The 21,278-nt window shown below is 36.1% G+C and overlaps 1 protein-coding gene across 4 annotated transcripts in view; it reads right to left on the bottom strand.

Moving 5' to 3' along the window:
- Positions 1–7,035: 7,035 nt before the first annotated feature.
- The window catches only part of LOC121407604 (cystine/glutamate transporter-like), a 46,235-nt gene continuing 31,992 nt past the window's right edge, over positions 7,036–21,278 (bottom strand). For all 4 annotated transcript variants that reach the window (XM_041598757.1, XM_041598760.1, XM_041598761.1 and 1 more), the window contains exons 8-11: positions 20,791–20,894; positions 12,749–12,845; positions 10,326–10,475; positions 7,036–8,698 (exon numbers count right to left, since the gene is read on the bottom strand). In XM_041598757.1, the coding sequence (XP_041454691.1) occupies positions 8,450–8,698; positions 10,326–10,475; positions 12,749–12,845; positions 20,791–20,894 (600 nt within the window). In that variant the 3' untranslated portion in view covers positions 7,036–8,449. The remainder of the gene's footprint in view (positions 8,699–10,325; positions 10,476–12,748; positions 12,846–20,790; positions 20,895–21,278) is intronic.

Here is a 21,278-nt window from a genome sequence, read left to right as displayed (position 1 = left end):
ATGACTATGCTTCCATCCTTATTAGAATGAAAGCGAATTTAATATCCAGTCGTCATGCCGTCATAATAGCAATCGCACGATTGGCTAGGGCCTACGATTTAAAACAAATTCGGCTTTTACTCCAAAATGAAGGCTTGCAATCATCAGAAATTGTTATATGAATATTCTTTTAGTTCATTTGAACTTCAAATCTAAAAAAATACTTTCCGTTCACATTTTCAATAAATGAGCAAAATGCGATTAGTTCTAAAATCGGATCGTGGACCAGTCGTAAGGTGTGCGGTGCCCATCCGTTCCAAGGACCCCCGTTTTCACAAACATTTGTCGTTCCGAAGCCCGTTCCGAGGACCCTCCTTTTTACAATAAGCCCGCTCCAAGGCCCCCGTTTTTTGTCTCGCCCGCGGCACACCCCCACCACTTTTTTGGTCGAGTGCCCCCCCCCCCCCGGGGTGCGGTGGCCTTTAAAGGGACGATATCAAGACAGGTTTGAGTGGAATCCATCCCCTCCCGAAATCTTGAAAACTTGCTTTTTAATTGCAAATTGCTTGCATAAAATGCAAATGTGAATAATTAGTTATGGGGTTAAATCCGCAAACAGACCCACTTCATTTTGAATTTAAAATGTATGCACTTCTTTATCTTGTAATATAATGGTTATGATTGTTTCAAATAAATATGCAAAATTGATAAACATAATCGTGTGCTCTTAATCAGGTTAAAAATAGGAAGAGATGGTTTTGAAAAGTTCCTCATTAAACCACACTACGTAACACACAAGCAATGTAGGAAAAACTTTGTATGTGACACGCATGATATCTTGTAATTCAAGAACCTAAATCCAATTGTTACGAATTATGTGAAAAAAGGTAATGGAATATTATTTTTTTAAAGCGTTGCAAGGATATCACAAGAGCACCGTTTCAGCTACCGTCAAATCTTTCCAGGAATAAAGCAATAATAAAACAGCAATCTCAAATATGAGCCAAATTGCTCATTCCCCCCCCCCCTAATAAGGCTGATCACTAGAAATGAGGAGAAAGACTGGGTATAAAGAAGTATTTTCTTCTTTATTCGTTTAATAATTATCGTATCCAGGGAACAATATTGATATGGTAGTCATAGCTGCTGCTGTTGTTTCTGTGGTAGCAGCAGCAGCAGCAGCAGTAGTAGTAGTAGTAGTAGTAGTAGTAGTAGTAGTAGTAGTAGTAGTAGTAGTAGTAGTAGTGGTAGTAGTGGTAGAAGTGGTAGTAGTAGTAGTAGTAGTAGTAGTAGTAGTAGTAGTAGTAGTAGTAGTAGTAGTAGTGGTGGTAGAAGTAGTAGTAGTAGTAGTAGTAGTAGTAGTAGTAGTAGTAGTAGTAGTAGTAGTAGTAGTAGTAGTAGTAGTAGTAGTAGTAGTAGTAGTAGTAGTAGTAGTAGTAGTAGTAGTAGTAGTAGTAGTAGTAGTAGTAGTAGTAGTAGTAGTAGTAGTAGTAGTAGTAGTAGTAGTAGTAGTAGTATAGTAGTAGTAGTTTAGTAGTAGTAGTAGTAGAATTAGTAGTGATATAGTGATATTATTTGTAGTCAAATAATGATCCACCGACGATCCAGGGGAAGGAATAATGCAACATTATCTTGAGAATTATATTTTTGTATATATCGTTCATGTTTATGTATTGTGCGTTTCTGACCGACTTTTCATGCGTTCAGAATAGAATCATAAACCTGGTATATATGTAAACATGTATATACTTTATCTTAAATCAATTAGGACATGATTTCAATTAATCCTGGCTGTTTCTTGCCAACGACTCTTTTCTGCTGAGAAGTTATTGAAAATCAACTTCTCACAATGGATAATAACAGAATGATCTAGACTATAATGTAATTTTGAATTTCTTTAAAGGGGATTCTCCAGGCTGAAAATATTCATATCTAAATAAAAAAGAGTAAAATTCATGGAGCCAAATACTGAAATTTTTTATCAAAATCAGATGACAAATAACGAAGCTATTGAATTTTCTAGTGTAGCAATATTGTTATGAAAACAGTTATATGCACGTCGTCATGTATATTCATAAGGTGGGCTGATGATGTCACACCCCCCATTCCTTTTTCTTATGTTATTTCATAAAATCGCAATTGTTTCATACATAAGTAAATGATGTGTCTCCGTTATGACGAAATAAGTAACAGCAATGAATAAATAATGAACTTAATCAGTTGTCAATCCCATTCAATCCAATTGTTTTAGTAGTTCTTGGTAGAAAATGTGAATGAAACTGATTTCATATAATAAATTTCAAAAGAACAAGTAGGGATATGACATCAGCCCAATTGATATATATTCATGAAGACATACCTCAAACTGATTCACCGGAAAAATGCAACTTTTTAATATTCAATAACTTCGAATCTGATCAAAGTTTCAGCATTTTCCTCTGTTAATTGTACTCTATTGTAATATAATTATCTTCAGCCTGGAGCATCCCTTTGATTCCATCACATTTTATAATGAAATAATATATTTTGTCATTTTAACAATGTAAATTCTGTACATATTAAAATATATCTTTCTGATGACCTTTTTTACCTTTGCCTTCTTTGACAGAGAAAGGGTGAACTAGCAAGGGAGAGACACAGAGAGGGGGCGGGGATAAAGGGAGGGGAAAGGGGATGGGATAGATGAAGGGGGCTGCAATTTAGAGTCCCAAAATATTACAAGAAAATAATTGTTGGCCTCTTTGCTAAAATACAGTCAATTCCAACTGAGAACAATTCATCTATTTACCTGTCACATTTTATCATTGTAGTCTTGTGAACTAAGAATAGGACCGTGTTATGAATGGGGTAGGACAACTGTGCCATCCAAATATTTTGTCAGAAAAGTTTTCTTCAACATCTATTCCCATCCCTTTTCTCCCCTAGCCAGGTGTATGAAGCTAACCAGAGAAAAATCAAACCAAACAGAGAAAAAAAATATTTATTTCACCTGAGTTATTCTTTTTAAGTTCTTCAGTCAATGGTAGAATTGTGCCAACACAATTTTTCTAGCTGATTTTTTTATTCAATGTTAAAAAGTTCTGTACAATAAACCCAAGAAGATAATCCACAAAAACTGCCATGCTACCTTTCACTTTTAAAGCAGGAAATCAGAGATTTTGACATTTTAAAATAACTCAAAATGCTTCATTGTCTCACAAATCAAATCAACATACGGGTTTTACTGAAGAAACGCAAGAAAAGACAAAGTATGACAAACTATATCTGGTATTTGTGCAATATGTATTTAAGATCAATCAGATCACATAAGTCAATATAACTAGTAAATCATTATTCATCATTTGTTTACAAACTTGCATTCTTTTGTGTATTTGATACAATGAATCCATCTAAAAGATATCATACGGTTTATTGAAAGCTTAAAGGGATGGTCCGGGCTGAAAATATAAATAAATAGAGTAAAAATTCACAGAGCAAAATGCTGAAAATTTCGTCAAAATCGGATAACAAATAACAAAGTTAATGAATTTTAAAGTTTATCAATATTTTTGTGGAAAACAGTTATATGCACATTGCCATGAATATTCATTAGGTTGGCTGATGATGTTACATCTCCACTTTCTTTTTTTATGTTATTACATGAATTCATAAATGTTTCATTTTTTCATCCATGTGTAAATGATGTGTCTCTATTATGATGAAATAAGTTGCGGCAATAAATAAGTAATGCACTTAATCAGTTGTCAATTGTTTTAGTTCTTGGTAGAAAAAATTTGAATAAACCTAATTTCATATAATAAAATACAAAACAAGTGGGGATATGACATCATCAGCCCACCTTATGAATATTCATGAAGACATGCCTAGAACAGCTTCACCAGAATAATGCACATTTTCAAAATTCAATAACTTTATTTTTTATCCGATTTTGATGAAATTTTCAGCATTTTGCTCTGAATTATACTCTATTTATTGAGATAGAAATATCTCCAGCCTGCACTATCCCTTTAATGAAAGCTTATCATTGATCCCCTAGATCCCAAGCAGTACAAATTTTGATCAACGGTAATTATATTGATACTACCTTTAATTAGTCCATTTTTATAATAATAATGTCATATTTTACCCAGGGTAGCCACTTCAGCAGGCCCTGCTTAACATGAAAAAAAAGATTGACGACACGAGCGTCTGAGTTTATATGGACAAAAAAAAATTGGTGTTCAAATTCTTTCTGCATCAGATGAGTACCGTAGATGTTCCATGAACTCAGATAAGTGCAATTCATAACATGAAATCAAGGTGGTATTCAAATCTTGAGATATCACTGCCATTGTAATCAAGTTTTGATTAATGCATACCGCCCTCTATTGCTAACAATGATCTTGGATATCAAATCATGGAAATAAAAGAATATCCGTGTACCAAATATGCATCACCAAGTGCATGATGGGATTGAAATGTTAATAACAAAACGAATCCCTGAAAATCACGGAAGGTAGAAATGGCAGTGAAATCACCTGCTTTCAAATTTTGAGACCAACAAAACACAGTAGAACCTACTTTTAACAGAAGATATATATTTTGTCCAAAATTGAGGATTATCCCCCCTTTTCAAGGTTTGTAACAGCCTGCAAGTGTAGGGAATCCTACATTTTTTTTAAGCACACCTTGGAAAATAAAGATAATGTTCTCCATCATTATCTATTAAATAGTACTTCATGATTTCCAACGTACTAGAAATTGCTGCCATGCTGCCATGACGAGGACGGTTTAACAAATAGCAATAAAAACAAATATGTTGTCTATTCAACATTTTTTAAAGATCAATGATTTCATTGTCCAATCAGTGTACCAGTCAAAAATAGGCTTAGGATTCATTGCTCAATTCATCGAATTACTAGATGTGTTTGTTTCCCTGATCATATTTTTTTTAAAATCATATGTAGATGTAAGAAGACGGTTTGTGTATACTCAAACCCAATTCTACACTTTCAAATATCAATTAAGGCATCATCATAATTGACATTCAATACCCATGTCCCCTGCACAGCATACACACTACTCATGCAAGAGCAAGAAAGAGACATTTGACTCTCCTATATTTACATGATAAATATTTAGAGTACAGCTCTGATATATCCTCCATATACCCTGTGCGCTCCTTCACAACACTGCACAATTAATTATTTATCGCAATCATTATATACAATTACTTCATTTACATCAGTTAAATCTAGTTTAAATTATTCGTCTTACCGCTACTTTCTTTGATAAAATAAAAAAAGAGAGAAAAAAAAGCAAGAATTTGACATTTGAAAATTAAATCCAACTGAAAAGTAACTGACAATACTGGTTATCATAAAAATCTATGCTGCATCTTACTTAATAACTTATACAGGATAAGAATGCAAATAACATAAATCGTCATTTGAAATATAAAATAGAATACAGAAGTGTGATGTTGTAAAACAAACTAAGATTTCACATTTTATCATTTTTCATTATCATGTCAGCAGAACATGATGAAAATATCAAAAGACAATATTTATTAGGAATCTCCAGGACATCTAGAGCCAGGCTAATACATTGACTTAAATTTGGCTAATTATATCTTGGCCCCTATTGAACCAATTCCTACCAAATTTGAGCTCAGCTGTGGGCATTTTCCAACATGTTCCTCTAAAATATGTAAATTAAACCGTTAAAATGCCATCCCCAACAAAAATTGACTCCATCACATTGGTACTACATATTTTTATTCAGGAGTAATATTTCTTTTACAATGAACATTTAAGAACTGTGTCACAAGTTTTCTATTTCAGCTATTTTCAGTCCAACAACAAACATCGTATAAACATGATTTGTGCTTTTTTAATGAATGCGCGATGCTTAGTATAGGCGAGGGTGGATAGATTAAGACTCTTTGACAGCATAGTAAAAGTAATCCTTTAAACAAGAGGATATCAAGTTCACATGATAAAGCAACTGAGGAGATAAGAAATTAAACTTAAATTTAAAACTTGAAGATAAAATAGCTCAGTTGGTGGAGTAGGGCCTCATTAGAGAAGACCCGCTTGGTAAGGCATCAACCCTCAATTTTCGGTCCCTCGGAGAAGACTTCGAAACATCAGTCCTCTTGTTGTTTTGAACAACTATAAACATCAACCATCCTCAACCAAATCTGAATAATCACCTTGAGGGAAGTAGGACAAATATAAATAAGGACTCTTAAAAATACCTGGTTAAAAATTAAGTACAAGTTCTACAACAAAAACACATGAGAAGTTTTTTTTAAATAAAGGAGAGTGCAGCTGCAGAAAAAGCACATGTCTTTCAAAGAGTCAGCCAAAAACTAAATAAATAAAACTAATCTAAAACTTAAAAGGACAAAAGAAACACCTAACAGTCAAAACAAAATGAGTTTTCTGCCATTCAAAATGCATTACAGAGCTAAATATTGTCACGAGATATACTCAAGATATATGTACTCCAAATCTTTCTTGAAAAGTAGTTATTTCAGAATAAAACATACAAGTTCATAAAAGTAATGATAATTGTTAACTCACACATATCAAATGAACGTCAGAATATTCTTTGAAAAAGGTGCATGCATGGGGTTTAGAGACATCATGCATCTAAACCTAAATACAAAGAAATTACTTTGCAAGGAATCAGTCTGTTCCTCTTTCACTTTTTATCTTTTACAAAATTTTCACTCAGCTATCCATTAAAGTCTGTACACATTTTCACCCTACGGTTACTATGAAATAAATTTTTCACACCAGAAAGCCTTGTACAGAAAGAAAATGCATATTCATCTCATTATTATGTACAAAATTATGAATGTACATTAAAAATCAACATTTTTATTCCACAATTCAATTTTTCTTACCATAATAAAGTCTCTCATACTATTGATCATATATCTCTCTCAAACCTCTCTTTATCTCTCACTTACCTCTTAATCTATGTGTCTATCTATTGTCTGTCTGTCTATCTATCTATCTGTCTGTCTGTCTGTCTGTCTCTATCAATCAATCAATCTATCTATCTCTATTCTATCCATTCCTCCCTCTCTTTCTCATCCCCACTCTGTCTCTCTCTCTTCATTCTTCTCCCACATCGTTCTTTATCATCACTGACCAATATTAAATTATTTTCTTAAAAGACTAATTACAAATGTGTAAATAAATCATAACCACCAGTCATTGACTTACAAGGCCATTGTAAATTGGAAGCACGGCTTTAACAGCGATAGTCATTACCTAAATTACACAATTTAGGGACAAAAAAGTTTCAAAAATCATACGAGCCTCACGGGGCTCATAAGAGGCTTGTGATTTCTCTGAACTTCTTGAAAAACCTTTAAATTGAACTGCAGCACAAGATAGAAGGTTGCACCATTGCAATGCACAACTGCCATGTACGCCTTCCTCAATAGCACACAAATAAATGGAGTATATCAATTTGTGAGTCAGTGAGACGATTGAATGCAATGGTTTTTCACATTTCAAACAAAGAAACCAATAGAGTGATAAGTTTCAGCGAGTCGTTCTGACAATCAGCAAGGCTTTATAGCAGATCTGGCTACGTCAGCAGGTCACGTAAAACATTTCCCCTCTTGCTATAAAGACAAGGCACGATAGCTCAGTCAGTCGGTAGAGCAGAGGCTTCTGATTATGGTGACCAAGGTTCGCTTCCCACTTGGTAAGCTAGTGCCCATTGGTAAGGCATTTAAATCCTCATTACCAGGTCCCTCGCACGGGACCTTAAGATGTCTGTCCTCTGGTTGCTTGCTTACAATCATTCACGTTTTCTTAGCAATCAGGTTTAAGAAAATCACCACCATAGACCTTGACATAATTCCATTGGCTTAGAGAGAGCAGGTGTCCTTCCACGTGGATGCAGGTCATATAAGTACCCATTACAGTTTCAGAGAATGTCTTTTAAGATAATATTTTAGACCCTTTCATTATAATCTGGGCAGTCCTGGGGCCATTAAAGGGTACGCCGGAGGTACCTGGAAAATTTGCTGCTCTGAAAATTAACATCTGCTGATTGGATTGTTCATGCAGGAAGAGTCCAATTTCATCACTACACAAAGCCAGCATGGTTTCCTAAGCTGTGGCTTTGGATAAAGAGTGTATTTGTAATGCATAACGCAGCATTAATACATATTAATAATTGAAATAATATGGGACTTACTTACACAACAGTCTTGTTGCAAGGGACAAGATATTCTCTCCATTAAATACTTTATATGGGACCACATATTTACCATTACTTCGCATTCTGTTGCCTACACCTAAATACATGATATGGAACCATAACTTGATCATGACTTGGCATTCTGTTGCCAACATATAAATACATTAAATGGGACCACATGTTCATCCGGACTTGGCATTCTGTTGCCAACATGTAAATGCATAACATGGGACCACGGTCCAGCTGCTGTCTCGAAACAGTCTCATTCTGATTTCGTTTGCGGCTCCGGACTCACAACCAGTAACAACTTCTGGAGGAATAACGTCGTCTTGTCGATGGCATTCTGGAACGCGGGTGGTTTGTTCTTCCACCAGACTCCTATCAAGTAGACTGGTATCCCGGATGCTGCAGCAACGATTCCTAGACCACAATCCCTCGGGGATGCATACAAAGCCATTCCAAGAACAAAGAGTACTCCCAGCATGTAAATGATTGGTACAACAATGGGAACCTGAAAAAGATAGTAAATGGCATGATGATAGTAAATGGAGAATCTGCATACTATCACTTTTTGTTAATCATTTTATCTCCAGTTACTCTCAGAAGTGGCAACAATCACAAAATTCAAATATAATTGAACACAAGGTGGTTCGCGAACCACGAGTCTTGCCTAATATTGCGATCGAAAAAATATGCAATATGATCTTTTGACCTTATCATCCTCATGGACACACATGTGGTATTACCAATGTTATTTGTACCACGTGTAAACACAGATGATGCAAAAATAAAGAAATGAGAGCAATTTAAACAAAAACTTGATCTTTTTACCCTATATGACCTTCGAACCCATCACCCTCGTGAACACACAAGTGGTATTACCCTCGGATCATATATATGTACAAGTGTCAACATACTTGATGCAAAAGTAAAGAAATGAGAGCAAGTTGAACAAAAACATTTTAGAACAGACTAACGGACCAACAGTAAAAGTGATTACCTGGTGGGTGTTTCATGGAAGTTGTCAGCACTGACTGAATTGTCAGTGCTGACAATTTCAGTGAAATCCTTGGTTTTGATTGGCTGAAATGTATCGGCCTCTGACTGTTACTATTGTAACTGTCGGAGAAAGACAACTTGTCAGTGCGGACAACTTTCATGAAACGGTCCCTAGGTCTCTACTGAACTTCGTTCAGGCGAGACAAAAATTAATGAGTGTCTGTACATGTATAAATCATGTGCCACATGATTATGATAGAAAGTGGGTAATTGCTCAGTTACAAGCTAAAAGAAAGCTGGTCATTCTGTGGATAGAAAGTCTTTCTCCTAGCAGTGAGGATGCACTTAACTGGTGCATATCCTGTTTTAAGCCTGTTTTATTATTCCTGGTTTTGGTTTCTTTCCCTAACCTAGCCACTAGATATCTATTACTGTACATGAAGATATTGAGAGAAAATCATCAAATTAAAATTAAGGTTAATTGGTGTCATATCAAGTCTGATCATCATAATATGATACCAATTAACCTTGATTTTAATGTCTCTCTCAGAATAATTGCTGGCAATGATGACAAATCGCTTGAGTTTGGCATTAAAGTACAAAATATTCTAGGATTAATAGTACTGGGAGACACTGTTTGACCTTGGCTTGGATTTGAACCTAAATTACTTGGATCGAGAGCAAACCAGTCTACCACTATACTTTAATACAATATGGCCGTCTGCACCATCCTGAGTTTTCAAATTAGCGTGCTATTTCTGATCCAGCAAATTATCCCGATCTGAACAATCTCGAGATTATTTGCAATGGAGACGCAATTATCGCGCTAATTCGTAGGATTAATCTCGAGATTGAAATCCCAAGTTAACTTGGGATTATTTGCAAAATAGCGCGCTATTTTACGAATTATCGCGCTAATTCGTAGGTGCAGACACACTCGGGATTATTTATTCATGGAGTCAGACCATATTGCATCGATGCCTCGCTCGAGAAGGAATCGCTCTTCTTGCGATGGTGGAGACGGGATTTCTTAAATCTCAAGATTAATCGCGAAGAGGGCCAATCGGGCTAAAATCTCAAGATTGAGCAAACTCGGGATGGTGCAGCACCGCCTAATGACAAGTGCAGATCGGCATTACCTTGAAAGGGCGTGGCAGGTCCGGATGTTTCCATCGGTAGTAGGGGATGATGGCTACTGCCAGGAAGTTCATGATCCACTCGATGAAAGCCACAAAGTTGAGGAGGAGGAATATGTCATTGTTCAACACCATCAAGATGGCGATTGGTAGCTGGACAGATTTAAAACAAAAAAAAATTTGAGAAATTTTGAGAGATTAAACTAAGAAAAGAACTATGAAGGATCTAATATGCACTTGCTTGGAATTTAAGGAGAAGAATCAGTATGCTTTTGTTGACATACAGTACAAATTCAATTGTCGAAATGCAGATACACAGTATTGGTCACAAAAAGAATCCCAGCTATGGCGTGTTTACCTTCAGCAAGAAATTTACCACATTTTGCTGCACTCAACCCAGGTGAATGGGTTCCTGGTAAAATTTATTCTTCGAATGTTTTAGTGCCTATACAGCAGCTCAGCTACAGCCGAGGTAATGATATGATACCAAGTATCAAGTTCAGTAAAGTATATGAAATTACAGTAGCTGTGCAAGATACAAATGGAACATATTATTATTAACATGGAAATAATGAGTACAGTGATTTAGCTCTCGAGTATTGCAATTTTTGTAAATGAAAAATACTACAATGAAAATTATCATAATGAAAATTAATGATCAATAACATCCACTCCAGACTGTTTTTCGAGGGCTGTACATGCTAACACATTCTGCTGATGAGTATATTCGTTGGATGGACTTTTGGTGAAACGGCATTTGCTCCTGCGATAATTGCTTTGGGCTTAATTTCGTCAAAGTTGTAGGGTTAGTGTAAGGGTTGCAATAGGGTTTTTTATTTAGCCTGTAGGGTAGGGTATAGTGTTAAACCCAGGGTTGAAGTTGTTCATTACATAAGTGTGAGGAATTTGGAGCGGTGCAATTGTCGCCAGAGAAAATGTCATGGAACCAGACTTTTGTTATACCAAGAGTTTACTAATCTGAGACATAATAAAGGAAAATGAGCGGAACCGGTACATCGCGAGGTGGTTTTATGCGCCGGTTCGGAAAATCACTTCGAAGATCTCTTCTCCCGTTCTCATTTCACGTTAATCTAGTTTTAGGAAGGTAGTGAGAACGGTGTCCTATCCATTCATTGATTGAACTGTCCGTGCTATACCTCATTACCGAGAACCCAGGAATGAATTTGGATTGAGGCGTGAAACTATGCCCCGATATATAATCAATCTAACGATCAATTTCAACTTGTTCATTAATAAAATGATACCACTGTGAAACCTGTATATAAAGAGACCACTTAAAGAGAAATTCCAGTAGTTGCAGTAAACACCGATTTCATGAGAAAGTCTGTAAAACCAGGCTTAATTGTCAGTATATCATCAAGGATCTAGATCTGGTACAGTTACATAAACTGAACTTTGTGAAATCTTAAAATCTACGCTGAAAAATGTTAAGACTGAAGATCACCAACACAGATAGGCACACATGGGACAGTGTATTAATATTGCTGGAATATAGACCAGACGGAAGTGACAGAATCCGCGGTTATTTTGCTTATTTCTCAGCAATTACACAATTTCTTCCAGAATCCTTTGGCACATATTTTTTATTCATACAGACACTTGGGTTGTCATATTAGATTCTGTCAAAAGTCATTTTGAGATCGTTACCAAAACTGGAATTTATCTTTAAAGGGGACAAGATAAGCAATCTTAACGATAAAGTGGTCTCTACGGACAGGATCCTTAAATATGAAGGTGGACCCCAGAGTTGCCCACCAAACTAACTTAAGATTAAACATAAATTTCTTTTTATTTCACAAAAGAAAATAAGTTGATAATGTTCTTTATATTCTTATGAGTAAATGTGCCATAAAAATTTGAAATATATGATTTTCTTGCAAAAAATCCTGGTCAGTCATTTTCAGATTGAACAAAAAAAGGGTGACCCATGTCTGCGCACCCATTCACTTTACACATTATTCAAGGATTTTGATGAGAAAGGCCGCATTTTGAGGCAGTCACATGATATGGCCGAAATTCATCATTTTTCCACCATTTTGAGTCAGATTTTTTAATAGATACCTATCTAGGTATTGCATCTGTAAAGTTTCTGATCGTTGCGTATCTTCTTTTACTAGAATCGCGCAGAAACACACTAGGGGACCGCGCAGACTTGGGGGACCTTGCCATACATGCTTTGATGTGGAATTCCATTCAAGGAAAACCAAATTTGTGTTTTTAATGGCCAGATGGTCCTTCTTTTAAGATGGTTGCTAAGATAGGTTCGACCGACAGTAATTGTGTGCTTTACATGGCCGATGGGACGGCACCGAGCATTACTCCATCAGAAGTATCAAGGACATTCACCTTTGTAGATAGCTAAGACACAAGATTTAGATTAAATGCAGGGTTTTTTTTTCACTTACTGTGAAGATGGCAGCAGGCAGAGGTGTCTTCTTACGTACATGAATCATAGACATGAGCTTTGGCATCAAACCTTCACGGCCGGCCACGTATAGGATTCTGCAGTATAAACAAACCAAAGTAGGTTATTTCATTAGAGTTTCCCTCTATCCAAACTTCAGTAAAATGCTACAAAAGAATCATCATATCAAAAGTTGAGAATAATTAACCACTCTTTGTTTTAATTTCATAAAGTGAAATATTAAAGAGTGTAAATAAACATAAGCACTTGCTGCAGCTGCTATAATCAAGAAAATAACATGTCACAAAGCTCCACATTAGCTTTCCAATCATACAAGGCAAAAGCAATTGTGTGTCTCACCCACTTATGAAAATAACCAGAAATATCATGATTTGTGAGGGCACGCAAGAGGATTATATCAAAACTTCATTGTGAAATGACTGGGATGGAATAACACTTGCATGAGCCTTGCACGTAAACTTTAATGTTGACCTGAAAATGACCTTTGACCTTACCATGTGACCTCCGACTGCAGCATAACATGCACGTCCCCCAAGTCCATCTACCATCCAAGTTTGGTTGAAAAGCGACATACGGTTGCGGAGTTAAGAGTCTTGCATGTAAACTTTAACATTGACCTGAAAATGACCTTTGACCTTACCATGTGACCTCCGACTGCAGCATAACATGCACGTCCCCCAAGTCCATCTACCATCCAAGTTTGGTTGAAAAGCGACATACGGTTGCGGAGTTAGGTGTAATAATAGAGTCTTGCATGTAAACTTTAACGTTGACCTGAAAATGACCTTTGACCTTACCATATGACCTCAGACTGCAGCATAACATGCAGGTCCCCCAAGTCAATCCACCATCCAAGTTTTGTTGAAAAGCGACTTATGGTTGTGGAGTTATGTTATGTGTCATTACAGGTTTGTGACGGACGGACGACGGACGGACGACATTTGGATCCCTAAGTCTCGCCTTCACCTCTGGTGGGCGAGACAAAACCAGTCTAATATTGACATCAGAGGGTTGAAGTACTATTAACATGCAGTTTCAATTGCCAATAGTGCACTTTCTTGATGTTCTATGATCTACAGTGTTCAATTAAAGGAGTGTAAAAGTAAAAAATAAAAATAAAATTGGGAAATTGAATGGTAAAAAAAAATTTCAAAAGCCTCATTTACTGAATGATTAAATATTATTTACTTTACTAAATACTTCAGGGTGCTACATAAGCACTTGTCCGATTGCCCGAGGCAAGTAAAAGTTAGAGTCGGGCAAGTGTTTTGAAGTAAAGACCAAAACTACTTGCCCGAATTGGGCAAGCAAACTTCTCACAGTAGAATGACCAAAATCAGGTTCAATATATGATATTGACCCTAATTTTGGTCATGGTAGGCAAGATAAAAATCAGTTTGGAAAAAGAAATGCAATAACAAGGTAGATCGGTTCATGTCAAAAGAGAGAAAAGGTAAATGGTTTAAATAACCACAAAACTTTCCTTTGAAGAGGTAAAACCTTTTTTTCAAGCATTTTTCGGGCAAGTGAAATAGATTTTTGGGCAAGTATATTCCAACAATTTAAAAATCTACTTAGCCGATAGGGCAAGTGCTTCTAAAAAGTTATGTAGCACCCTGATACTTGTATTTATAACTTGTACAGGTATTATTAGAAGAATTTATAGAAAAGTAAAATTATCTAGACAACCGTCTATCAACATGGACCTTGAACTTTTCAAAAATTAATTCATCATATTGTATCTACCAATTATTTTCTGAAGATTACAAAAAAGACAAATCGCTGTCCAATATTGATTCTAAGGTATAATACCTCATAAAGGATAGCTTCTTCCCTGCCATTAATAGTGTCATAAGTCATCTCAGCTTGCTTCAAATCAAAACCACCTTGACATCTTGATAATTCTAACAAACCTTCATTTAAAAAAGCAACCTTTCATATTCTTGGTTACTCTAATTATACCTCCATGTAAAAATGAATACATTCCACAGACAAGAAGTAGATAGATTTTTCACTGTGGTCTAAATTTATACCCCAGCCCTTGCCAGACTGAAGATAACCTCTGTGACTTTTGAACTACATGTACGACCTTAATATCCCCATAACTAATCAGATCGTCATCCCTATAAGCAACTTGGACCAAGTTTCAAGATGATATGTCAAATGTTGTATTAGTTTTCATAACAAGCAAGCACGATGGACAGATTACCTCATGGGCGGAAATCCCAGGGGGGACGTGTCCCCCTTACTAAAAATAGTAGGGGGACACAATATCAAATGTCCCCCTTACTATTTTCGGTCTTTTATGATAGAGATAAATACATCACTTCACAATTGAAGTAATACATGTATTTTGGAGTAAGTGACCTTACATTTTTGGTGATAACCTTTTTTTTTTTTTGCTTGTCAAATTTTCAAGGCCCTCGGGTTCCCCTGCCTTTACCCCTGATTTCTACCCATTGATGACCTGAAAAAACAATTTGTATAGGCATGAAAATAAACTTCCACAAAGTTGATATAACCCTTTAAGACTACTTGACTGACATCGCAAGTCTGTTCATAATCACTTCACTTACAACTAAGAATTGAATTGCTTATGTCTTTTAATACCTGAAAATGAAACTGTTTTGTCAATGAATTTATAGTCACATGACATGGAAATTGTCACAAAAGAAAAAGCAATCCTTCTCCATAAAGCTCTTCATTATAAAGATTCTCTTTCACGAAGTAAGAGCTACATGTATCTCCTTTGTTTGACTGCTTTTTCCTCTGCCCAAAAAGTACATTTTAGGGAAATTTCTGGTGAATTGACCCTAAAGGATTGAAATTTGAAGACTTTTCTGTAAGAAATGGCCGCCGGTATATTATGCATGTTCGCTTGCCTGATTCTGTGGAATGTTTGTCTTGGAGCAGATAATTTTGCAGATGAAAGATTTCTGCACCTTCAATGTGCTTCTATTTCAAAGACTACAGCCAAATGCTCTCATCTAAACCTCCCTTCTGTACCCCAATATCTACCAAATACCTTGGAAACACTGGACCTGTCATTTAACAATCTCACAACACTTCACAATGCATCATTTGAAAACTACAACCTCCTTCGGATTCTGAATATCGCTCACAATTTCATCCACGTCATCGAGAGCGGATCTTTTGCAAATCTCCGGGAAATTGAGACAATTGTTTTGAATAACAATGTCATTCACGAACTGTCTGCGACTTTTCACATGAACGATTCAAAACAAATAACTTTGATTCTGTCTCATAATGAAATGAGGGGAATCGCCCATCTGAATGGACTCTGTTTTACAGAGACACAGAAAGAGAATACCGGAGATTCAGGGTCGAGAAATATAACTCTGATTGATTTCTCACACAACAATTTGACATCAGTTGAAGAAAAAGACTTTGCCTCTTTCAGTAACTGCTCTATTTATCAATTTAAAATTGGAAATAATAAGCTGACACGTCTTCCAATGAATGTGTTTTCTGGATTATCTAGGGTGGAAAAACTTGATGTGAGCCATATAAACCTTCAACAATTTGAAGTTTCTTCCTTCTTAGGAATTGAAAGTATAATAGAGATTACATTGGAAGGATCACACATAAGGTCTATTGCACCGTTGAATGACTCTGCTTACATCTCAAGTGGACAATTCACTAGAATTGAAATATTAAATCTGAGAGACAACAAAATAGAAAAAGTTCCTGACTATGCATTCCTGGCATTCAAGTACCTAGAGATCCTTCATCTGGGTATTAACAGAATAAGATTTATATCAAACAAATCTTTCTGTGAAATGAGAAAGTTAAGGGTATTGCATTTGCAAAAAAACAAAATCAGAAGTCTCCAGGATGGTGCTTTTTCTTGTCTTGGAAATGTAGAATACATCACATTGGCACAGAACAACTTGTTTATCTTGAAACCAGCTTGGTTTGCTCATTGTAAATCACTCAAAATTCTGGATCTTTTTCGGAGCAACATCAATGAAATTAAAGATGATTCCTGGATCACACCCAAATTACAGATACTTGACTTATCATACAACAAGCTCATTTCTATTGGAAGACTCATGTTTACAGGCCTATCTCATTTAGACATTCTGAAATTAACGGGAAACCAACTCTACATCATCAAAGGTGATACCTTCTGAAATATGACAGCTCTCAGATCTCTTGAAATGGACAACATAGCCAGGATAGTTCTGAATGACACTTTTGCTGAGTTAAGAAGCCTAATCTACTTGGACTTTTCTTTCCTTTCCTCCCATGGGGCACAAATTGCCTCTGTACACCAATTTACACACACCTCTGCCTTACAAACATTAAATATGTCATACTGTTCTATCCATTCTCACGATTTGGTGAACACTAAAACAAAAAGAACACTTTTTGATGGGCTAACATCCCTTCGCACTCTTCGAATGGTCGGAAATAATCTTGTTGGTTTGCCAAATGTCTCTTGGATATTTTCTCCCCTACAGCGAATGCAAATCCTTGATTTAGGCCATTGTCAACTGCATTCACTGACATCAGAGATATTTAAGAACCTGAGTAGCCTACGAGAACTCAGACTCACAAACAACGAGCTGGTGGACATATCTGAACATGCATTCCAGAATTTGCACAATTTGCATAATCTGCTTCTCCAATTCAACAAAATAAACTCAATAGGTAAAAACTTGTTTAAAGGAACAGCTAATCTACAACGGCTGCTCCTAAATAGCAACCAGATATCTACGGTAGCACCTAATACAATAATACCATCACACTTGAACGTGTTTAACATTGCAGGAAACCAACTGATCTGCAACTGTCAACTAACTTGGTTCATGCAGTGGCTCCGTTCTACAAATGTCTGGTTGGGACCACATAATGAAACATTGTGTTCCATTCATTCATTCGGTGAACTTAAGAACAAGCCAGTTTGGACATTTCATCCAGAAAAATACTGTGGAATCAACACCCTCCTACTTACTGGTGTTAGTTTTGCAATCATTGCAGTCTCCCTACTCTGTCTTCTGGTCTATTACAAGCGCTGGTGGTTCGACCACAAGATATTCCTTCTGAAACTAGCCATCATTGGCTATGATGAAATCACAGAGGATGCTGATCCAGATGACTATGAATACCAGCTTAACATCATGTTCCATGACGATGACACCGAGTGGGTGAATGAAAACCTGAGGCCTGCACTGGAAGAAAGGATGCCTCATCTGCAGAAAGTAGCCTACGGAGATGAGGCCCTTCATCCAGGGATGTACTATCTCAATGCCTTAAATCATAACCTTGATAACAGCTTCAAGACAGCCTTGTTGATCAGTAACAAGTCAGTGGGTGATGCTTGGTTCATGACCAAGCTACGGATGGCCGTTGAGCATGTGAATGACACCAAGTTGGACAAGATCATCTTGATATTCCTGGAGGACATCAAGCAAGCCAACTTACCATATCTTGTAAGACTCTTGCTAAGTAGGAACAAACCTTATTTGCTGGTTACAGAAGATGAAGATGGTCAAGAGTTGTTCTGGGCTCAGTTTGAAAAAGAAATGAGGACAAACAAGGTTCTCAACAGTGTTATTCCAACTTAAACCTGATGCAACACCAAGAGTTAAAATCCTGTATCTGGGGTTTCTAAAAGGCTTATGCTTGGATTGTTTCATGAGCATGAAAAACTTAACACGAATTCAGTTTTTAATGTTACTGTTTCTGAAAGCACTGGATGAGCAATTTTAGAAAATTCAAAATTCAAAATCCTATCATTTTATCTTTTTTAAAAGTTGATATATTTTTATTGACTCCCAAATTACCTTTGACATTGCCTATTGACAACAATCACTCATTTTCCAATACTCGACAACCATTATATGAATGTTTTATGAAATAGGGATTCATAGTTTCAATATCATTTTGAAAATTCGAAATATTAACCATTGTGAAGTTTTTTTTATATTGATTGCATATGGTCAAAATTCATTGATGCTCAATGACATTTTACCTTGATCATGTGACCTGCAACTCATACAAGATGATCAGTGATACTTGATTTACCCTTATGCCCAATCTTCAAATAGGTCCTTATCATACTTCCAAAAATTAAATTCTGGTAAAAGACTTTCAATATTGACGACGACAGGGGTGCCACAGCTTTCCGCAAAGCGGTGCCTATAATCTTGTTCCACTATCCAGAGTCCCATTAACACAAAGGTTAGCGATTAATCGTATGCTTGTGTTTAATGATTTATCATACTTTTACCATTTTTACACAGGCTAAAATTTCCTTAACCCCGTACTATAGGTGGGGCTAAATGGCAATTTAGCCCCACCTATAGTACGGGGTTAAGCTTAGCCCACTTTCTTTTTACACAGCATTTTTGCAAAGTGGGCTAACCCCACCTATAGTACGGGATTATTTGGCCCTGCAAAAAAGCAGGGTTATCCCACCAATTGCGGTGCTAAGAGCAATAGTACGGGGTTAAGATCGCATGTGTAAAACGAAGGTGGGCTAAGCTTAACCCCGTACTATAGGTGGGGCTAAATGGCAATTTGGCCCCACCTATAGTACGGGGTTAAGGAAATTGTAGCGTGTGTAAAAAGTGTACGAGTGAAGTACTTGTACTATGAATGATCGACAAAAACCACTAGTCCGGGGTTAGCGAGTTTCGTGTGTGAAAAGCAAGCATTCCTTATCCGGGGTTAGCAATAACAATTTGGCATGTGTGAAAAGGAAAAAAAATAGTACGGGGTTAAGGATAGTACGGGGTTAGCGATAGTCCGGGGTTAAGAAAATCCTGTGTAAAAAGGGCATTTGTGTCCAATGCAATCAACTCTTCTATGATGATTGCAAAGCTTTGTGTTACAGGCCCCATGAGAGACAAAAATTGGTAGAATAATAGACTTAGAAAATTTACACAAAAGTGCAAAGGCACACGAGGCAGCACTTCTCACACTCCATAAACATTTTTTATATAAGTGTTTTATAATACAAAAAAATATCTTCTTTTGGGATCTTTTAAAAGGAAGAGGTCTGGTCATGAGGATTGCCTACAAGGTCAAGTATACATGTACATTGACTTATCAACAAATTTTCAATAAAAAGATCAGGTTCTGCAAAGATAAATCCAACATATGGTCGAGATCATAAAATGAATACTTATGAATCCAAAAGAATGGCTGCCAAGTGCTCAAGTATTTTAATGTGTCAAATGAATATTTTCTTAAGCAAGACTTTCTGTCGGAAGACATTTTTCCCCTAAGCTATCACCGATGGAAGTACCTATGTGCTTATACGTGCAGGCAATTTTCAGCCTACTTGGTTACAGCTGGTTTTCATTAATTCACAAAGTTTGGCTTGTTAAAGTAAGTGGGAACTTACTACATGAATAAGAAATCACACTGATTTAAAAGACTAAGATTTTATTGCTCACTGTACTTACACTAGCATTAAAATGTCATATATTGATAATCATAGATTTGAATGATCACTGATATATGATAATAAACAAATTAGTAATAATATTTAATTTGGTGTGGTGTGTACTACTAAATAGTGTATAATTTGATTGAAATGGTGTCTGCATTTTGAAAATGTTTCACAAAAAAAAAAATGTTGCACTGTAGACAGATAGTTACAACACATGATCAAATATATTTTTTGTCACTGTATGATGTATCTGATGTTTACTAATCATTTTGAAGAATTATGCCAAAATGGTCTCTGTATTTCGTGTTTCAGTTCGTGTCTCAGAATAAAAAAAATCTGGTGTACTGTATGCAGATAATTAGGTTTTGGTCATTGTATGATGTATGTAACAACTTAAACAATACTGATTGATATTGGTGATACCAAGCTCAATCAACTAATAAATGAAAGTATGGGGGATAATGAGATACCTGTAGAATATAATTGTTTTAACAGAAAATCAATAATAAATTTAGATTACAATGCATTAATGAGCCACATTTGTAATGGATCAGTCAATTGGATTTGAATCTTATCTGAATCTGCTTCGGAAACCTCACCTTGAGCTGCCAAAGAGGGCGCCATTGACGGTACCAGTGCAAGACAGAGCCACAAATATTGACATGATCCAGGCAAACACCGGGAACAATCGCTTAGCAAAATCCTGTGAGGGTAAAAATAAAAAAATAATCAAAAAGACTTGAGAAAGGAGAATGAGAAATAATAATGTGTAATATCAAGAAAATATTTGTATTTATTTTGTAAACCTCATCAATGATCAAGGATCAATGACATGACCAATTCAATTCAAAATTTTTGAAAGCGGTATGACAAGACTGAACGAATGGATCGTAGTGCCATTTCAACATTTGATATGCCTATGGCAAATTTGTTGTAGAAATATTGGAAACAACTTTTACTAAAACAACCAAGAATATCTGCACGTTTTGGAAGTACTAAGTGTCTAAGCAGAAAATATGACGATGCCATAAAATGCATGTTGTTTAAAAGAGAAGGCTATGACAAGGACTCCGACATGCTTACAATG

Source organism: Lytechinus variegatus, chromosome 2 (genome assembly GCF_018143015.1).
Source record: "Lytechinus variegatus isolate NC3 chromosome 2, Lvar_3.0, whole genome shotgun sequence".
Taxonomy (NCBI): Eukaryota; Metazoa; Echinodermata; class Echinoidea; order Temnopleuroida; family Toxopneustidae; genus Lytechinus; species Lytechinus variegatus.
The sequence above is the reverse complement of the archived record's forward strand: the minus strand, read 5'-3'. Positions and strand labels throughout refer to the sequence as shown.